Below are 20,121 nucleotides of genomic sequence, written 5' to 3'. Positions count from 1 at the left end.
AATTATTCTCTCTCTCTCTCGGCTGCGTGCGTGCACATGCTTGCCTTAAACAAAAATATGACCATCTGCTACACTTGTGCAATGGCTAAACCCTGCTACGTAGGTATCCTCGTCTAATCCTCTATTTACCATTCTTCCGATTTTCGTCATAAAAACCAAAAAAGTGTATGCAGTTGGCTTGGCAGTCCAATTTTGCATTGACTGGCAAGGGCCTAGGCCCCAGGGTACTACGAAATAGGGTCACCGGGTCAGTTTGATGTTCGAAATTGAGAAGCTTTACTAAGATTTGCATTAATATTTGTACACATTCAAATGCAAAGTTAGTACAGCAGAAAATTACAGCATTTATTTGCATCTTTAATATATCTTTACTTGATATTCCCGAAAGGGGGAAAAACAACTTGTTACTTGTTGGCAAGGCATTGATATTTATTACATTCGTACGGTTGTTCGGGTCGCTTTATTGCTGCGGTGTAGGTCGTTCCTTCCAAATAAATACCACTATCCGTGCCCTAGATTTCTTGCATGTTGTTGGAATGGTACAATTTGATATGTGAAAGTGAAGTCTTTCTTCGTCGACTGAGAGGATTGGTTGTAAAAGTAAAATTAGGGTCAAATTTTGATTTTGTGCAATTACCATTTATAAACAAAAACTGTACCGCATGATCCTGGTGAAAAAAATTGCAGCATTGGACAGATTCTCAGATATCAGTGAGATATTGTTCATGAATTTTTCGTAAATGTGCATTTAAAAATACGTACAAGAAGAAGAGAGAGAGAAGGGAATTTTACTGTGGAATACAACTAAATCCAAGTAAAAAGCTTATATATATATATTTATTCTAATGGGAAGAATGTATGATTTTTTTGCTTTGGTTTTGGTCTTGTCGATTTACAGTGGCCGTACCAAAGTACTTGGGATGTTAAGATTAATATAATCTGGCAGGAAGGAGGCAGTGTCTCCCAACTGTGAAGCTTCGACAACAACATTGGCATATGCTGCATGCATGCAGAACCCAGATCAATTTTATTCCAGTAACTTACAGACACAAAAATATTGCATGCTCAAAACATTTAATTTTAGTATTTCTTGAACTATATGTTACATTATTGTTACTACCACCTTATAAGACAAACTCCTCTGTACAAAAAATATTTTTGGAAAACAAAAATACTATTGTTTTACTATTTTCGATCAATCACTCATTTTACAACAATGTTCAAACTGAAAAGTAGGACATTTTGAAAATATAAAAAATGGACAGAATAAAAAACAAGTGGAAAACGATGGTTTTGGAGAAGCATGCTTGATGTTTCCTTGTCAGAAGTGAAGGTCGGAAGACATATTGCAGGACAGTTATTCTCTCTACTACTGGAATGCTAGAGAGTAGAGATAGACCCCTCTACCTTATAATACATGCCAATTAATGGGATATATTGAACTATTTTAACATCGAATTGAGGCAACTGTGAGACTTGATGCATATTTTCGAGTCCGAGACACGTTATTAACAATTAAAATTCACTTACATCATAAACATACCTGTTGGTCACAATATGATGTGAAAATAACATGTTATTGACAATAATTAGCTTTTTTTTTTCTTTTCTTTTTTTGGCGAAAGGACAATAATTTACTTAAACAGTTGCATTAGGAAACAAAAAATATAGCAGAACATTATAAATAATTAAAAGTATTTATTTTTCTTACCCCAAAGTACAAATTACTTGATCAACAGTTGCCTCCCCCACAATGATAGTTGCAACAGTGTAAAATAATAATAGTACTGGTGTTGTAAGCGAAAAAAATAAATTATATATCTATATATGTATTGCTGAAGATAACATATTGGATAATATATCTGGGCATTGGCAATTTGGCATGCATCTCATCTGGGGAGTGACACTATTCCTTTCCCTTCCTATCTCTTTGCCTATTGCATCTTCTTTCTTGGTTTTCATTATTTTTATTTTTATTTTAAAATTGAGGAGAGAGAGAGTGAGATTTGTTGTGGTTAGTGTAACGTTGACGTGTCAAGAGGGGGTGTGGTGATGAAAGTGACACGTGGAACCAAGACAATGTCTCCCTAGTCCCCGCCTACGTTGCTTGTCTTTATCTACAGAGACTTCACCGCCCTATTGGAATGACAAGTGGCCATCACCAGAAATTAGAAAATAAAATGAAATTTATTTGCTAGGTTTCAAGTAAAAAGTGAGTTTCGGAAGACCAAGTTCGCCTCCTCTTTGCCGACAGCCATGGGCTGGGTGCATTGTCCCATTTACGTCATCCCATTCGTACATCTTTAAAAACGGGCCTTTTCCCCCACACCCCACTAAATGGGCCCACACACCCATCCCCTCATCTGATATTTTGTGGACGAGCTTCGCTATTCAGCGCTGGACCTCATCTCCTTACAGTACAGACTCTGTTGACTTTTTTTCTTTCAAAACAGGAAAAAACGAAAAATAATAATAATTTATTGTAAATTTGTAACCAGACCTGAATAATAAATGCTCAGTCGGAAGTTTCCCAAAAAGTATCGTCTTCCTAATTTGATTTGACACTTTGAAAGCCTCAAATTAAGCAGTAATTCATATATTTTTACAAATAACAATATAACATGCGTGTAAAAATTTTATTTGTGTGTTTTTTACACATGTATTAAATTGTGATTTACAAGAAAAATCTCATTCCAAAGAAAGAAGCGAGCAATATCCTCAAATTAATACAACTTTGTGCAGGCATCTTAACTCACAATCGACTGGGTGGCATTTATTTTCTCAAAAGTCCAACAAAAAAACCTTTAGAACTCAACTTTCCCCTCTAATTTATGATATGGAGTTTTAAAAAACACCCTGCCATATTATAAAAAATAACATAATTTTGGATAGAGCTGATGGCATAGGATAAGTAAATTATTTTAAATTTGATAAAGTAATGTGAAATTTGACCGTAATTTCAAAAACATTAGTATAAATAAACCTATTATATAAGTGCGATGTAAATTGAGAAGACTAAAAACAGTAAAACCAAACATAATAATTATTGCGTCCCAGAATATCACATTATATAATTCACATGGGGCCCAATTTGAGCTCATGATGGTCATGTGACAAACTTTGGTTCTTCTTTTTTCGTTCTTGAAATTTTGGAAAATACTTCATACTTGTATTATTCGGACATGAAACACGTATGTATAAAATATTCACAAAGTATCTGTGTGAAAATCTCTCTGTTTTCTGAGCTCTGAGTTCAAGGAAGAAACTACTGGGGGTTTCCAAGGCATGGAATAATACAATGGCATTGGGAACTTACATTATATTATAATAAAATATTAGGGTTAGTTTGTTAGGGTTATGGTTCGCGGAATAGTGGGTTACAAATGTCTTGCATAGGGAAAGCTGTTTCACATTATTATTATTATTATTCATTGGGTCTTGAGAAAAAAACAATGGTAATAACCTGCGGGTTTCGATGTGGAGAACATAAAAAACAAGACCCTAATTTTTTCTAGGGCCTGCAAAATCCAGAGGGGGTGTGTAATCCCAAAGGCATGTCTTATCGCCTTTTGTTTTTTGGTCAAACTCAAAATAAACAAATGGGTTTATCATCTTCATTCTTCAAGGAGCCACCATGCCTCTCCTCTCCTCTCCTCTCCTCTCCTCTCCTAGACTAGATTGATTGGGTTACAAGGTTCAAAGGTGATCACACAACACAATCTTTGTGCTTTTTTTCTTCTTGTCACCGGCACATAATGTTGGTAATTTAAATAGTAACATTTGATTTATAATAGCTGATGAAACAAGTAAACAATGAATCTGAAATAAAAACAAGTAAAACACTATCATATTAGTTGATATTCAAAAATAAATATTTTAAGATTATAACTCAACCGACACGTAATGTTACTAATTTTAAAACGAAATTTTTTAGAATTTACTAGTATTACTCTCGTCCAAATCAAAATGCCATCCAAATTTTACATGCATGCCAAATTGCCAATGCCATGTTCTTCGCTTGATGGCCACATGGCTCAAGATGATGCCGTTTTCCATATAATATAAAGCTAAACTATGCAACCCTTGGATCAAACTCCAACAAGTTGATGCATATAGCACTTGGAGTAGGTTTTTATTTACTTGGAAGTTGGGTTCCCACTCATGGCCTCCACTAGCATGGCCTTTGCGCCATTTCGACGACCCAGAACCCGAAGATATAATTTACATAAAGAAATGCTGGCTTTTATGAGCAACGAGCTTTGGGTATTATATGTCATGGTTTTGGCAACGAGAAGATGACAAAGATAATAAGCTGTATGCAAATGCATGAGAGACTGCTAAACCTCGTTTAATTCTAAAGCACAAAACACCAAAGATGCTTCTCATGTCATCATTTTGTTTGGTTCACTAAATTAATCCCTTTTGCCCTGCATTGCATCTTTCAAATATTTCATTAATGGGGGCACTCATGGCAACAATATTCCAAATTTGTGTCTTTGTCACGCAAAGCTTCGGAGTTTGATTTGATTATGGTGAATAATATTATTGTCAATTAACAAAATATGTACGCTTTCGATTTTACGAATTCATACCATTTAAATTAAGGATTGGGAGAATATTTTGATTAATTAAATGATTATACAAGTAATGTCATGTTGTCAAACTATTCATCATATTTAAATAAAAATTCTTATATATTACCGATTCAAATTGACAATATAACAACACATACTTAGACCGTATAACGTATAAAAATCCTTTGCGAATAAATGATTGAACCTAATAATTTTATCAGGGGCATTGTCTCTGAGTCCATGTCTCATCAAACAACATGACTTTGTTCAAACCTTATAGCTAGCCACATGCGAAGAAATAAAAAAATGGGGAAGAGATTGATTAGATAAATGGTTAACGTGGATTCTTAATTTCTTATCCTTGAAATTAAAATTTGTACACGATTTTCGAATATTCGCACGCAAACGAACTCAAGGATTATATTAGTTTTTTTTTTTTTTTGGGGTAACATTATATTAGTAATTAGCTGCCTCTTGCTTTAGCATGTGAGAAGATCTTGGGATTGAATCCTCCTGCAAACAACCAACTCACCAACCTTGGTTTCTTTTATTTTCCACATATTATAGTCCGATTAGTACAGATTCACAATCTTACCTAATGTGAATTTTGGATCATTATACTCTTAATTTTGTTTTGATCATTATCATGTTGTATATTTCATGTTCATTAATGTGGCATAAAATGGTACGAGTAGAATTAAAAACATACTCTTTTTTCCTCCATTTGAAAAGTATACTATGTCATTTTATTTACTCAATATATTTTAAAATATTTTTTGAGAAAATAATATTATAACTAATATACGAGAAAAGAGATCGAACTCGAATGCAAAACAGCGGATAAACTGCCTTAGTGAACTGACTTAACCCACGTCAACATTTTTTGTATTCTTTTTAATTTTGTGACATAACTCAAAAGCCCAAAATAACAACATTCTACAGCTAGCCCAAAAAAATAGCAGAGGGTCCAATTCCTGAAGCAAATGTGTTTAGAGCTGAGATGTTGGGCCATCAAACACCCAAGCCCATTTCCAAAAATTGATACGAAGAGGTTCGACGCTGCGTTTAGTCTTCCACGTGTATAAGGAAGTCGTAGTGTCGTAGATCTCTCATATCCTGGGCCATGGATTATAGATAATCAATCAAATCGAGGTAGACTTTTGTTGACTTGTTTCGTTCGTCGTAGATTGGTAGCTAAGCTCACGAGTCACTGCAACTCGGTAGGTCAACTTGTGAGTTTTGGGCTGGTTAATAATTTAACAACTTTCTTGACCAAAAGCTTTTACTTTTTATTTTTATCTTATTTGTTTTTATTCATTAATTTTAATTTGCGTGTAGCTCGTCCTGTTTCTATGGATTTTGGCGTAATTTAGGGTTTTAGGGTTTTTGTGCAGCTACAGCTAGGGTTTTTGGGCTGAATTCTCCATGGACTCTGATCAAGCAAAGCTGTTCGTGGGGGGCATCTCTCGGGAGACAAGTGAAGAGACACTGAAATACCATTTCCGGAGCTACGGCACCGTTGTGGGCTCGGTCATCGCCAAGGACCGCGGCACCAACAACCCTAGAGGCTTCGGCTTCGTCTGGTTCTCTGACTCGTCTTCAGCTGATAAAGCCCTAGAAGATCCCCATGTGATTCTGGGGAGAAGGGTAAGATTTCTCTTTGTCCTATCCGCTTACATGCTTTGTTTAATTGCTCTGTTTGGTTGCTGAGAAAATGTAAGCTGTGAGAAAAAAAAGGGAATTTTTTTTAGTGAGAAAGTATTATAATTTCCCCCTAATTTACTTGTATAAGTAGGATAAACGGAATTAAAAATGCAAACTTCAGAATTATAGTTTCCTTTCTTGCATTGCATTTTGCAGCAAAACCAAAACAGATATTTAATTTATGGATTGCATTATTAATTATCAATTTTGTTTATAGGTAGATGTAAAGAAAGCAATTCCCAGAAACGAACATCAAAGTACTTGGTTGAGTAGGAGTAGTAGTAGAAGCTTTGAGAATAGCAACAATCAGTTTAGAACAAGGAAGATATTTGTTGGGGGTTTATCAGCGAATCTGACTGAGGAGGGGTTTAAGGATTATTTTGAGAAGTTTGGGAGTGTAACGGATGTAGTGGTGATGTATGACAACACAACCCGCCGACCTAGGGGGTTTGGTTTTGTTACCTTCGCTTCGGAGGATGCTGTTGAGAATGTTATGCAGCAAAGCTTTCATGAGTTGAATGGTAGGTTTGTGGAGGTCAAGAAGGCTGTGCCAAAGGAGGAGAATAACAGTAACGACAGTGGTTATGCACCGGTCAATTACCCTCCTTATACTTATAGTCCTACTCCTACATATGGGATTCTTCCTAGTCCTACACCTTATAATGGGTTTGGGCCATTTATGTATGGAACCAGTGTTTATGGCGGTTGGTACCCTACCGGAGGATCTGGTGGGATTCCTTATGGCATTGCTCCAATTGCTCCTCAGGCCTGGATGTTTCCTTATGGCAACTCTTTATATCCGAGCTACATGCGTGGTGGGGGCTTGGTGGCAGGTGGGTATAGTGGGATTCTGGGGCACGGTGCTGTTGGTGGCATATCGAATCAGGTTGTTTTTGGCAATGGGCAGGCACCAGCTTCTGTGAAGTCATCTCGGGTTGAAGCGGAGAAACTAGACGTGGATTCTGGAAGCAACAGTGCTGGTTTGAAGAAAAGAAATTCAAAGAGGTCTTGATGGATAACTTCACCATCTATCTACACAAGACTGTGACCTCTGTAATTCATAATTCAGGTAGTTAGGTTGGAACTGAAAGCATTTGCGTGATTGGAGTTAATTTGTACAAATCATTAGTCGCATTGGGCATTGATTTCCTGTTGGAAATTGTAAATACATTTTAATTTAACCTGTTTCTGTTGTAATCCATTGGCAATTATGAGGTGGCCCGTAGTTCTTTGCATTCAAAGAGAAGGCCAATCCTTGATGGGTGTTGCGGAATTCTTTGTTTGATCCTTTCCTTGACATGATTTCCCCCTACTTCAAATTGCGAAGAAAATTCACTCATCTCTCACTCTTTTACATTATAAATAAAATAAGAAGTAATGGGGGCGTTTATCCAAAGTCTCTTGTTAATTAATTAACCTAATCAAATTGGATATGCACATCAAGTTTATATATATGGATGACTTTGTTGGAAAATAAAATTTAAATATCGTATATATACCAAAACACCCCCTCTCCATCTATAGTTTAGATTATCACTTGAAGAAAATTTAACGAAACTGTGTGGGTAACGAAAACGATGGCGTTTCGTCTACTTGTGCTGCACTGAAACTTGTGGTGGTGTTAAAGCGAAACAAGCGGGGCAGCCGAAGAAACAACAAAACTGAGAGCGCAAAAATGCTAGTGCTCGGCCAAGCTCCAAGCGGAGCCTTATCGGCCAGACGCTGTTCTCTCTCATCCCCCCCCAAATTCACAAACCCAAATCCACCTCTCTTCTCTAACCGCAAACCCAGGTTCGCTTCCAAAGCAAACCCTTCGAAATCTCTCAATATCACGCTTGCGAAGGCTGATGGAGGCATCGATTCGACTTCAGCCGCAACCAAACAGGCCTTTTCTAGCTCACCAGCTCCTCCGCCTCCTCCTTCTTTGGACAATGACCAACCAGTTGTCGTGGGTCAGGAGAACATACCCTTGGAAGGTGTCATTCAGTTCGAGAAGCCCAGTTCGTCTTCTCGTTTACGCAAATGGGGGTAATTTGAACAATTTTGGAAAGAAAAAATTACCTGAATTTTGAAATTTTTGTTTATTGATTTCAGTTTGTGGGTTGTGTTTCAGTCGAGTGGCATTGCTTGCTGGTGGGGATGTTTTGGCTTTGCTTACGTTTGCTGCAATTGGAAGATTTAGTCATGGGTTCTCTGTTTTCGAATTTGAAACCCTGCGCACAGCTGACCCTTTTATCGCCGGTATGCTTGTTCATTGTTAAGCTTGTTTTGAGATTGAAAGAAAGCATGGCCTTGGGTCTTTGTTTTAACCAAAAAGCCAAATGTGGTTGAACAGGGTGGTTTTTGAGTGCTTATTTCCTTGGAGGCTATGGGAAGGATGGACGTGGAGTCAATGGTCAGTCAAAGGCTCTTACTGCTACAGCTAAGTCATGGGCCCTGGGGATTCCAGTAAGTTAATATGTTTGGAGCTTTAAGTATTTGGTTTCGATTTCCATAGTTTCAGTGGTATTGCGTCTTGTAGCTTGAGAGGAAGCAATTAAGTTTATTATGCAAGGCTTTCATTTATAAAATTATCTTATCTCTATTATTGTTTCTTCGAGTTTTGTCTTTTGATTTGCATGATCTGTTAATTTGAAACATTTAGAATTAGAGCATAGCTGTTTTACTGAGTGATGCTTTCCCTTCTATTGGCGTGCACCGAGTTTACTAGACACCTGATGTCACTCCGTCTTCCATTTTACTTTTTTGGCAGCTTGGGATAATCATAAGGGCATCAACAGCAGGCCACCTTCCACCATACAAATTTATACTTGTAACAATGGGGAGCACTGCTGTTTTACTTCTTGGATGGAGAGCACTTTTGTATAAATTTCTTCCTGGTGATAAGAGCAAGAAGAGTGATGTATATCGGCGCGGCAGTCCATTTGAATTGTTTGAGGTACAAAAATATTATTGGCATAAGCTGTCATTTGGAATTTCTTAATGTCATAATTATAGTATTTTGCCTTTACAAATGCAAGTTTTCCTGGATAATATTGTTTCTCGTACTGGTACGAACAAATTAATCTCAGTGTATATGACGAGAATAGGTTCCTTGCACTCGATCTCATGGTAGGGAGTAGTTTGCTTGTTTTAGAAAATGGTTCAGTGTGAAAGTTCTTGCATATTGTGCTTGGAATTTGAAGCATGTAGAGTGGCCATATGTAAGCCAGAACCCATGTCCTAAAGGCTGCTCATTTTTGACATGAGTTCCTTCATGTGAGTTGTTTGTATATAGCACAGGGGAAAAGGTGTAATTGATATTGTGCCTACAATCATTCCAAGTTCTGATCTTAATTAGTTTGTTAATTTTATACTTCCCAGAAACTGCCCTGTTCATTTGAAATAACAAGACTTTGAGATGATAAAATTTAAAATTTTGCCCTTAGTCTTGTTGTTAACAAGAAGAGATAGATCAAGATCTTCCTTTAGTATGGGAATAGCTGCAATGCCTATCACACTGGAGAATAGTAGATTGTTATTAATTTAGACCCTTTTTTTTTTAATCTTATAGTTAAAATTTACAATGTATTTTATACTGGACAGAGCCCACATTTTGTTTTGTTTTGTTTTGTTTTTTTATCATATCTGTCTTTCAACACTTCAACACTTGTAGAGAATTTCGACATACTGTTGCTAACAGTCAACTGTTTAAAATTTGTTGCAGTTGCTCACATCGTTAGTACGAAGGTGGTGATGATGGCGGTTAATTCAATCTACTTGTACCATACTGTTATTACCAATCCTGACATCAGTTCATTTCAGTTCTTCCCATACTTATAAGCCCTTTGGATGGTTTCCTTTGACGTACATTGTGAAACATAAAGAATGTAAGATAAGAAACGAGATTGATTTATGAAGAGAATACTTGTTTGTTTGACCAACTTTCCACCAGTTTATTTATATTTATTCTTCCTATCCCATTTAATCTGGGTGAGAAGGTAGCTTTGGGTAAGAATCTTTTGTTGGCCGCATGGTTACAGAATAAGCTACAGCAATAATGGAAGTCGAAATTGTTGGTTTGTACTGCTTGACTAGTTCTTTTGAATTCTGTGATGAAGCGTCTCCTTTGTCTAATTCTTGTCACCGTTTTTGAGTTCGTATTTAGCCATTCTTGAACAAGCTTTAATTGACCAAAAAATATACAGAGTATACAGTGGAAGTGAAAAAGAATGGATCAATATTAAAATGGCAATGAAAAAATCCATCACGAAACATGCTATTAGCTTCTCGGGGTGGTTCAATTTTTTGTCGTGGACAGGGAACATGGGGGTATAGTGAGGACTTATAGCGAGGGGTTATAACGATGGCTTCCTTAATAGCCGAAATGGAATGGGAACGCCAATGGAAATGGGTCAGCCTTATGGATAGAATTTCTTAGACTGGTTATTGGAAAAGCCCATTGGGCCTGTACGTGCTGAGAGTTAAATTTCTTGGACATCTCCATATCTTTCATGCTTTATTATTCTTGCCATCCCTTAATTGTCAACCAAATCCGTTGTAGTCTAGTTGGTCAGGATACTCGGCTCTCACCCGAGAGACCCGGGTTCAAGTCCCGGCAACGGAATTTTTTTCTTCTTTTTTTTTTTTTCCTCCCTCTCTTCCTTCTCCTTAAATAGAACAATAATGAAAGAAGAAAAAGAAGATTTGACATATCTGTCTGCATAGTAACTAGGCTTTAATGCGGCTATAGCTGAAATTCTAGATTATGCTAGCCTAGAGGTAGCCCTGTAGCCGTCACCATGGGCTGCTCAACATGTCCCATCTGCCAGAATATGGCTAGGAAGGGCAAGAACCCTACTTTTTTAAAACCCAGTTGTTAAAATTATTTCCTCAGTCAGACACAGTTGTTTCAGTCATGGTTCGCCAGTACCATTGACCTTTGATAGATCATGTGATCATGATTTTATGATAATCTGAGAAGAATCTGATTTGGCTTGGTGGGATAATGGGATTCTGTAATCATTTTTCACAAGCTGATTAAGTTGATAAATAATAGCATTTTTCTTTTTCTTTTTTGCTTGTACAAGTTCAAAAAAATTCCTTTATATGTGACAGAAGAGAGTGTCACGTGAAGAAAGTGAGGGTTTAGGGTTGATGATGCATATAGAAAGAGGGGTGTGGTGCGGGGTAGGGGTGGGCACTCAAACCGGCGAACCGGAAATCCAAACCAAACCGCACCGAACCAAACCGGAAAAAAACCGAGTTGACCAAAAAGTCAAAAACCGAACCGGACCGGTTTGGACCGGTTCCGGATCCGGTTCCATGTCTTCAAAAACCGAACCGGGCCGAACCGAACCGGTGAAACTAAAAAAATATAATTTCAATATATATATTTATATTTAATGCTATATTTTTAATTTCACTAAAAAAAACATAATATTTATCCAAGTTCAATGTCAAAATATCTCTATTTTCTCACTTTAATATTTATTTTTTATATGAAATTGAATAATTTGTTAATTTTCAAGTAAAAAAATAATATTTCAGTTGAGAATTGTATTAAAAAGTAATTTTAAAAAATAATTTTTATAATCCGGTTCAAAACCGAACCGAACCGGAACCGGACCGAAACCGGTTCAAACCGAACCGGACAGTTTTTGAAAATTTTTTTATTAAAACCGAACCGAACCAAACCGGATGAATAGTATTGGATCGGTTCTAATTTGAGGCAAAAACCGGTCCAAACCGAACCGTGCCCACCCCTAGTGCGGGGGGTGGGGGAAGGGGGGAAGGTGGGAAGGCTATATGACTTTCTTTTTCACCACATTCCTGTCATGCGGTCAGAACATGTTTGGGCCTAAAAACCCACAATACTAAAAAAAGAAACATCTTTCATCCACTTCTTCCATTTAATCAAGCAAAAAGGAAACCCCAAATGAATGAATGAATGAATGAATGAATACATTTGAAAAAGCTATGTGCCTGCCTGCCTGCCTGCGTTCCTGTGCAGTGGGTACACTGCTACTAGCTAATAGCTATGCTATACAGCATCAGGCATTAAAAGCACGTCTCAATCGTATCTTAGAGACCGGTGATCATCAATTGAATCAATATTAATTAGATTTCAAAATGAAACCCTCTCCTATCTAAGTAATAGGTGTGGTCTGTTCTAACTTGTATTGATTTGCTTAAGGAAAGTTAAGTGCTCAAATTTGTAATCAAGGTACTTTTTTTAGGCTTATGTTTCACAGATGACAGAAGAAAACTGGGGGTTTTTTCTTTCTATTTTCTTATATCAGAGCTAATCACCTAGCAGTACTCCTTATCCGTTTAATTAGAAGAGAATTAAAGGAGGCACTCTTAAAGAAATGTGAGAGAGAGAGAGAGAGAGAGAGAGAGAATCTAAGGTGATTGTGACATGACAGATAGGCTTAGATTTTGACATGTCATCTCGGGCTGAGGCTGTGAGAGAGAGAGAGAGAGAGAGAGAGAGGCAGTGACAGATAGAAATTGGTAATGTAAGGGGCTCTGGGCTTGGCATGCAAGGTAGGCTTAATAAATGGGGAGAGAGAGAGTGAAATAAAGCAAAATTTCAATATGAACAGAGAAACACAACAGTTGAGGGAGAGAGATAGAGGCATGCATTGCACATAACAACAGCAGAGGGGGGAGAGTCCACAGCTAAATAAACCTACAGTTGTCCTTGTCTGAGTTGGGCTGGCTGGGGTTGGGTTGGGTAGCCATCATCCAGGCTCCCTCCAGTGATCTCATAATCCACTTTTTTTCTTTCTTCATATTGGCTTATGTGCTGAACTGATCTTTCCTTAGATTTTGTTTGGATTTTGTGTTCCTCACGTGATTCTCTTAACTCCTCTCCCCTCATTTAATCCCTCTCTGACTCTCACTCCCTATCTATCTATCTATATACACCATTTACACCTTGCAACAATTCCAACAAATATATATAATTTAGGGTTATATATATATATATATATATCTGGAACTGGAAGTACCCAAATAACTGAGGTGGCTGGAAACTCTCTGTACCCCATCTTTTCTATTTGGCAGGTAATTATGTTTAGGTTTATTTATGTTTCTTTCTTGTAGTTGTTTGTAGAAAAGGCACTGTTTGTGAATAATACCATAGACAAGATTGTTTTTGCCGCCAGAAAAAATTATTGTACACTACCGGGATTCTGTGAAGCACCTGCAGCAGCTTCATTTATCTGCAAATTTGTTTTGACTTTGGCACCTCCACCACCACCACAACATGCTGTTTGATATTGATTAAGGAGATAAACATGTCTTCAATCAGTGCATTAATTTCATATTAATTTAGTTAAAAGTATATCCTCTTTTTATCTCTTAATTATATTAAACAATATATATGGAGTTCAGTGGCCCGATGATGAAGAAATTAGTTAGGAGGTTTCTCACACACACAACTAAGATGTCATGGGGATTCGAACTTGAGATCTCTAATCTGCAAATTACGACCATTTTTAACTGGATTAGACCTAATTGACATTATAATCTTTTTAAAGTAATGTAATTATTTACTGATTAGGTCTTTTCTTTTAAAAAAAATTGAAGAAGTTTGTGTATGCTGGCATTTAACTGTTTTCTACTGTTTGACATGCTCAATCGTGTGTGCAATTCTCTGGCTTTTTTTTTTCTACCCAAGTAAGGTCCACAAGTCTGACTATTTGAATACTACAAAAATACCAATTACAAGCTAAGACAAATATTGTCTCTTTTGTGCTTCTGGCATCCCCCTTTTCCCGCCATCTTCTGTAACCCATTTAGTAAATGATGTGATTAAACACTAATTAATTAATCAAGTTTGGTTTTTCAGGTTCAATGCTTGGCCATTTTGATGCAATTAGTAGGGCCCCGAAACTTGATTTAAAACAAAAGAAGCACTACGCATCAAAGTTTGGTGAAAATTATATATGAAACTAAGATTAGAAGGGCATGCACAAATTAATTAAAAATAAGTGAATCTTAGTGGTTTCTTTGATCATTACCATATCATCATAAAAGAAGGCCTCTAAGCACACACATTACACACTCAGTGTCTTTTTTTTTTCTCTGGTATTTCTTTTCCAATTAATTCCCTCCAAAACTCAGTCAATATTTCAAGGTTCAAACCAAAATCATTCACATTTGAAAATCTGTCCCCATGAAAACTTTCATGCACAAACAGCCCCATGTAGCACTGATCCCACTCAAAAAAGAAGAAGAGGAAAGCCTCATCAACCAGCAGACACCAAAGGGCAAACACTGAAAAAGTTATTTGAACAACTTCCTGCCATTTTCAGCAAAAAAGAAAGGGAAAATTGGGGAATATATTGACAAAAAATGATTACATAAGAATGTAATGCTTCAAATATTTCTTAAAAAAATCCAAGTCATTTCCTTTAAATCCACGTGTTTATATACCAGTATTAAACAATTCCCTGAAACACTATGTAATAAAATACTATTGCTTGTTTGGTCAAAAACAATTCTCAGAAACACATGTGATGAAACAGCAGCAGCAGTAGGAATATGCAGAATAAGAAAATGGCAGGAGGACATTTTTAATCAAAGTATCAAACCAAAAAGATGAAAATAGGATGAGAAATAAAATGCATTTTGCACAAAAAGCTCGTTTTTATGGGGGGCCTTTGCTCATCATTCCTGGAATATTTCTAGCATATCACAAGACCCACGTCCTACTTTTTGTCTGGAAGCAGGTGTTGACTTAAACACTCAGCAGCTCCCTACTTAAATCCAAATTAAGCCACATTTTCTAGCCAGGTTTAAATTACTTCCTCCAAATTAACACATATTTATGATAAATAAATAATAAAAACAACATTTAATTTACCAAATTCGTTATTTTCCAACAGCAACGTCGTATTTCTTTCCAATCATAGGAGCATTATGCCAAACGAACCAACCAATAAAACAAACAACCAGGAAAAAAATCTAACTTGGATCGCAATTGATTACCATCGCAGCTGTGAGGTCAAATGAAGCACATAATTAATAATTTCACTCCAATCCTTATCAAACTGGACAGTTGTGATGGACTATGAGCCTATCACCTTTTTATGGTCATTATTTTATTTTTCTTGGTCATTATTTTGTTATTCTTGACTGATGATAATAAAATAATATTATTTTCGTTATAATTTGACCTTTTTATTATAACACCAATTGCCAAAAAAATAAAATAAAATAAAATAATCTTTGTTTCTTTTTTTAGTTATTCCATTGTTTTACGTTACTATTTTGTTTCCCATTTCAATATGTAAACCAAAGTAGAGCTGAAAAGAAAAGAAAACATCAATGGGATTTTAAAATTTGAGATACTTTGGGCCTGCAGAGTGGCACAAAGGCTGTACTGTATGAAGTGACTGGATGGGGCAGTGTCCTGCTCGTCAAATCTATCTTAGGTCCTGTGACTGTAAAAATAAAGCAAACTAGTTTTGGATATCTGACCATTTCTCTCTCCACCCCATTGGCTATTTCACACCCACTAGATTCAACTGACCACTGACCACTGTCAATGAAGAGTGAGAAGAAGGGAAAAAAGTTAATAATAATTTTTCTGGGTTGCATTTAATTTCTGGGTTTGTTTGGGTAATGAGGAAACTTAGGTGTATTTTTGAGAGGTAAAACGTGGGTTTGTGTGTTGGAAAAGGGTTTAAGCGTTATATTGGATCTGGGTTTTTGGAAGGGTTTAAGAAAAAGAGCAAGAGAAGTGAGAGGAAAAAGCAAAAGTTGTGGTCTTTCTCATATACACAGATCCCTATGGGATATATGCTGGGGTGCTCTCCAGCATTGCTTGTGAGCTTAGAAATATTTATTCTTTTTGTTTAGTTTAAAGAGACCACAGGTTTTGTTGTCTTTGGAGAGAGAGAGAGAGAGAGTGAGAGAACCAAGATGTTATATATGTGAGTGCATAGAATGAAGAGTTTAAGTTAGTTTCCTTGAAACCAGTTCAGAAGCTAGACAACAAAAAACCAAGGTTTTCATATATGGGAGAGGGGAGGCAAGAGATTTTTGACATGATTAGTTTATTTGCTCTCAATGATTGAGTTGCCTTGCAGCTGGAGATACTGCTGAGAAGTTCAAGTGAGAACCTTTAGAAGTAGGAAAGGGAAAGAGATAAAAAAAAAGGAAGAGAGAGAAAGAAGAAGATGAAGTCCATGAATGATCACAATAATAACAACAATGGAAGCAATAATAACTGGTTGGGGTTCTCACTCTCACCCCACATGAAAATGGAGGTTGCTTCTGACCCTCATCAGCATCATCATCATCACCACTACAATCATCAAGGTCAGGCTTCTTCAGCTGCTGCTGCTCTGCCAAGCACCTTCTATAATCTGAACCCTCACCTCAGCAGTTCTGGCCTCTGTTATGGAGTTGGAGAAAATGGTGGCTTTCACTCTCCCTTGACTGTTATGCCACTCAAGTCAGATGGGTCTCTATGTGTCATGGAAGCTCTCAGCAGGTCACAAACAGAAGGTTAATTTGCTCAACCTAACATGTACATTTTTCATGTTCTGTTTCTAAACAAACTGCTTGAATTTCTGAAATGTTTCTGTTTTGTTGTTTTTTTATTATAAGGAATGGTGGTGCCAAACTCATCCCCAAAACTGGAGGACTTTCTAGGTGGAGCAAGCATGGGAGCTGGTGACTACGGAAGCCAAGAAAGAGAGGCAATGGCTCTGAGCTTAGACAGCATCTATTACCATGAAAATGCAGAGGCAGAGCAACATATTCCAGTCCATTCCCACCCATATTACTCTGGAATTCCATGCCATGGAATGTACCAAACACCATTGGAGGAAGAATCTAAGCAGTCTCACATTGTAGGCTCTGAAAATCCCCAAATGACTCAAATGCAAGAGGGCTTGAAAACCTGGGTGGCTAGGCAGTACTCTGCTCATCAAGCTCTGGAGCAGCACATGAACAACAATCTGGTTCATGATGGTGGAGGTTCTGGCTCTGTTAATGGTGCAATGAACTGTGGGGATTTACAGTCTCTTACTTTGTCCATGAGCCCTGGTTCTCAGTCGAGCTGTGTTACAGCTCCAAGGCAGATCTCACCCACTGGAACAGAATGTGTGGCCATAGAAACAAAGAAGAGAGGTGGTGGGAAACTTAGCCAAAAGCAACCTGTACATAGGAAGTCCATTGACACATTTGGGCAGAGAACTTCACAGTACAGAGGTGTCACAAGGTTCAACTCAAACTATCTCTTAATCCCATTTCTTCACTCTTGTTATGTTGATAGAAATTGTTTGTATTTCCATTTTTTATTACATTTAAGTCTGTATTTCTTCTCTGGCTGTTATCCAAGTAACCCTTTTTTTCCAATTTGCTTCAGACATAGATGGACTGGTAGATATGAGGCCCATCTTTGGGACAACAGTTGCAAGAAGGAAGGGCAAACCAGAAAAGGACGGCAAGGTTGGTCAAAAAAAACTGCACCAGTCTTAGTAGATGTTTGGTAGTTTTTCATGTTTTGCTGAAATTTTTGGTCCCTACCTGTTGGTGATATCTGACTTGTGCTATTAATTCTTACCTGTCATGTTTATGCTCCCGTTGGATGCCATTCAAATCAAATAATGCAGTTTATTTGGGTATGTCTTTTTCTCTGTAACAATAATGAGGAATTTTTGTTTTAATCACTGGGTTGTTATTGATTTGCATTAATCATTTTCTCATTTGAACCACAGGAGGCTATGATATGGAAGAGAAAGCTGCAAGAGCTTATGATCTTGCCGCCCTTAAGTACTGGGGTTCTGCAACCCATATAAACTTTCCAGTAGGGTTCTCTCAACTCTAGGCAGTTTTTTTAGTATTTTTTAAAAGCTTTTTTTAGTAGCTGAAATTTCATCCTCTTGGTCTTTTGGCAGTTGGAAAATTACACTGCACAACTTGAAGAGATGAAGAATATGAGCCGGCAGGAATATGTAGCGCATCTGAGACGGTACATGTTCTTTATTTGTTATTCTTAGACTGTTTCTAATGCTTCTGAATTTTAAGAACATTATTCATGAGTTTCTTTCATTTTCAGGAAAAGCAGTGGATTTTCAAGGGGGGCATCAATGTACCGAGGAGTAACAAGGTATGTTGGTTTTCTTTTGCCTTAAACACAAATTTAGGGTTCAAGATTCAAATGGTTACTTTATGCTAATTTTAGATTTATTTTCTCATCTTGGTTTTTTGCAGACATCACCAGCATGGGAGATGGCAAGCTAGGATTGGCAGGGTAGCAGGAAACAAAGACCTGTATCTTGGGACTTTTGGTAAATTCATGCATTGTTTGAACTCTCTTTATACTTCATATGCATTATTTCCCGTAGTTTAGGTCATTTTCTAAATTTCGTGAGGTTCTTACTGTAAGCACTTTTTCAAAGGACTCATTTTTTGTCACTCTGTTCTCACACCTTTTTAAGGCTGGTGGTGTCTGCTTTGGCACTGTAAGAAGGAACTTTTTTTAAGGCTGTGTTCTCTCAGAGAAGATAAAGAGGAAGAAAAGGACTTCCCAGCTAAAATAACTTATTAAAGGCTATATTTTTATTGTAAAGTTTAACTCTTTCATGCAAAGCTTTATAATTTATGTGAGTTTTGCACTTCTCACTTGAATTGAATTTCAGGTACCCAAGAGGAAGCTGCAGAAGCTTATGACATAGCTGCAATCAAGTTCCGCGGTGTAAATGCAGTCACCAACTTTGACATTACCAGATATGATGTTGAAAAAATCATGGCCAGCAATACCTTGCTTGCAGGAGAGTTTGCTAGGCGTACCAAAGAGATAGAACCTAACATAGAGGCCAATGCCATTGAATATAACCCATCAGCACAGAACAATGGGGAAGCCAACCAGCCCGAAATCAACAATGGGAATGGTCTAGACTGGAAGATGGCCTTGTACCAATCTGCACAGGAACAACCAACTAGCTGTGTTCAAACAGTTGATCAGAAATCAATTGGTTCATTGAATTATAGGCATCCCTCTTTCTCAATGGCATTGCAGGACCTTATTGGTGTTGAATCAGTGAACTCAAGTCAGCCATTGATGGATGAATCTGCCAAGGTTGGGGCACATTTCTCAAATCCATCCTCATTGGTGACCAGTTTGAGCAGCTCCAGAGAAGCTAGCCCTGACAAATCTGGCCCCAACATGCTCTTTGCAAAGCCTCCATTAGCATCGAAGTTCATCTGCCCTACTTCTGCAGCAGCTGCTGCTGTTAGCTCTTGGTTCCCAACAGCCCAGCTGAGGCCTGCTGCTATCTCCATGTCTCACTTGCCTCTTTTTGCTGCTTGGAATGACACCTAGAAAGCTGGATGTGTTTTGTTGAAATGTATTAAAGTTTTTGCATGGACAAGAAAAAAAGAGAGGAAGAAATTAGTGATGTTATGGGTAGAAAAAGGTGATGGTGATTATGTTATCTGAAGGTAATTAGTGGAGGAAATTCAGGGTTAATGAAAAAGACAAGGGTAGGCCATGGGAGGCCAGTTGTCTGTTTGTAACCAAAGTAAGTGTAAGAAACTTTTTCCAAAACCAAACCTTTTGGCTCATGTGGGGGATAATGAGGATCTTGCAATATGGAGGGAAGGGGATTAAGGGCTGATTAATGATTTAAATTCTGCTTAATGATGTGAGCAATATTATACAAGTGGAGTTGCCCTTCCATAATTGAATTTGCTTTTAAACATTGATAGGTCCTCCTCCTAAGTACAAAACCAGCTCATTGTTTTCCAATAATTCAAAAAGGGGTTATCTGCTTTGACTCAACTATCTCATCTGTGTTCCTCAATCTGCATAACATCATCATTGCAATCCCTTCCCTTT

At 37.3% G+C, this 20,121-nt stretch overlaps 3 protein-coding genes and 1 non-coding gene across 6 annotated transcripts; all 4 read left to right on the top strand.

The window, feature by feature from the left end:
- LOC18789368 (RNA-binding protein 1) lies at positions 5,703-7,547 on the top strand. Of its 3 annotated transcripts, none has more exons than XM_020556948.1 (3): positions 5,703-5,794; positions 5,956-6,221; positions 6,496-7,547. In XM_020556948.1, exons 2-3 carry the CDS (start codon positions 6,000-6,002, stop codon positions 7,288-7,290), a joined length of 1,017 nt encoding a protein of 338 aa, XP_020412537.1. In that variant the 5' UTR covers positions 5,703-5,794; positions 5,956-5,999; the 3' UTR covers positions 7,291-7,547. The 3 variants fall into 3 exon arrangements, with proteins under 3 accessions (XP_020412537.1, XP_020412918.1, XP_007222501.1); XM_020557329.1 differs by having other exon boundaries at positions 5,706-5,794; positions 5,969-6,221; XM_007222439.2 differs by lacking the exon at positions 5,703-5,794 and having other exon boundaries at positions 5,812-6,221.
- On the top strand, positions 7,826-10,261 carry LOC18791250. Its single transcript, XM_007222836.2, has 5 exons — positions 7,826-8,306; positions 8,392-8,519; positions 8,614-8,726; positions 9,031-9,216; positions 9,985-10,261. Exons 1-5 carry the CDS (start codon positions 7,954-7,956, stop codon positions 10,012-10,014), a joined length of 810 nt encoding a protein of 269 aa, XP_007222898.1. The 5' UTR covers positions 7,826-7,953; the 3' UTR covers positions 10,015-10,261.
- TRNAE-CUC lies at positions 10,812-10,884 on the top strand. Its single transcript has one exon. It is a non-coding gene; the product is annotated as a tRNA-Glu (tRNA).
- On the top strand, positions 15,793-19,965 carry LOC18788684 (AP2-like ethylene-responsive transcription factor ANT). Its single transcript, XM_020555021.1, has 9 exons — positions 15,793-16,781; positions 16,884-17,499; positions 17,647-17,729; positions 17,894-17,902; positions 17,999-18,087; positions 18,179-18,252; positions 18,340-18,390; positions 18,495-18,571; positions 18,923-19,965. Exons 1-9 carry the CDS (start codon positions 16,451-16,453, stop codon positions 19,603-19,605), a joined length of 2,013 nt encoding a protein of 670 aa, XP_020410610.1. The 5' UTR covers positions 15,793-16,450; the 3' UTR covers positions 19,606-19,965.

This window comes from Prunus persica, chromosome G1 (assembly GCF_000346465.2).
Source record: "Prunus persica cultivar Lovell chromosome G1, Prunus_persica_NCBIv2, whole genome shotgun sequence".
NCBI classification, from domain to species: Eukaryota; Viridiplantae; Streptophyta; class Magnoliopsida; order Rosales; family Rosaceae; genus Prunus; species Prunus persica.
The sequence above is the reverse complement of the archived record's forward strand: the minus strand, read 5'-3'. Positions and strand labels throughout refer to the sequence as shown.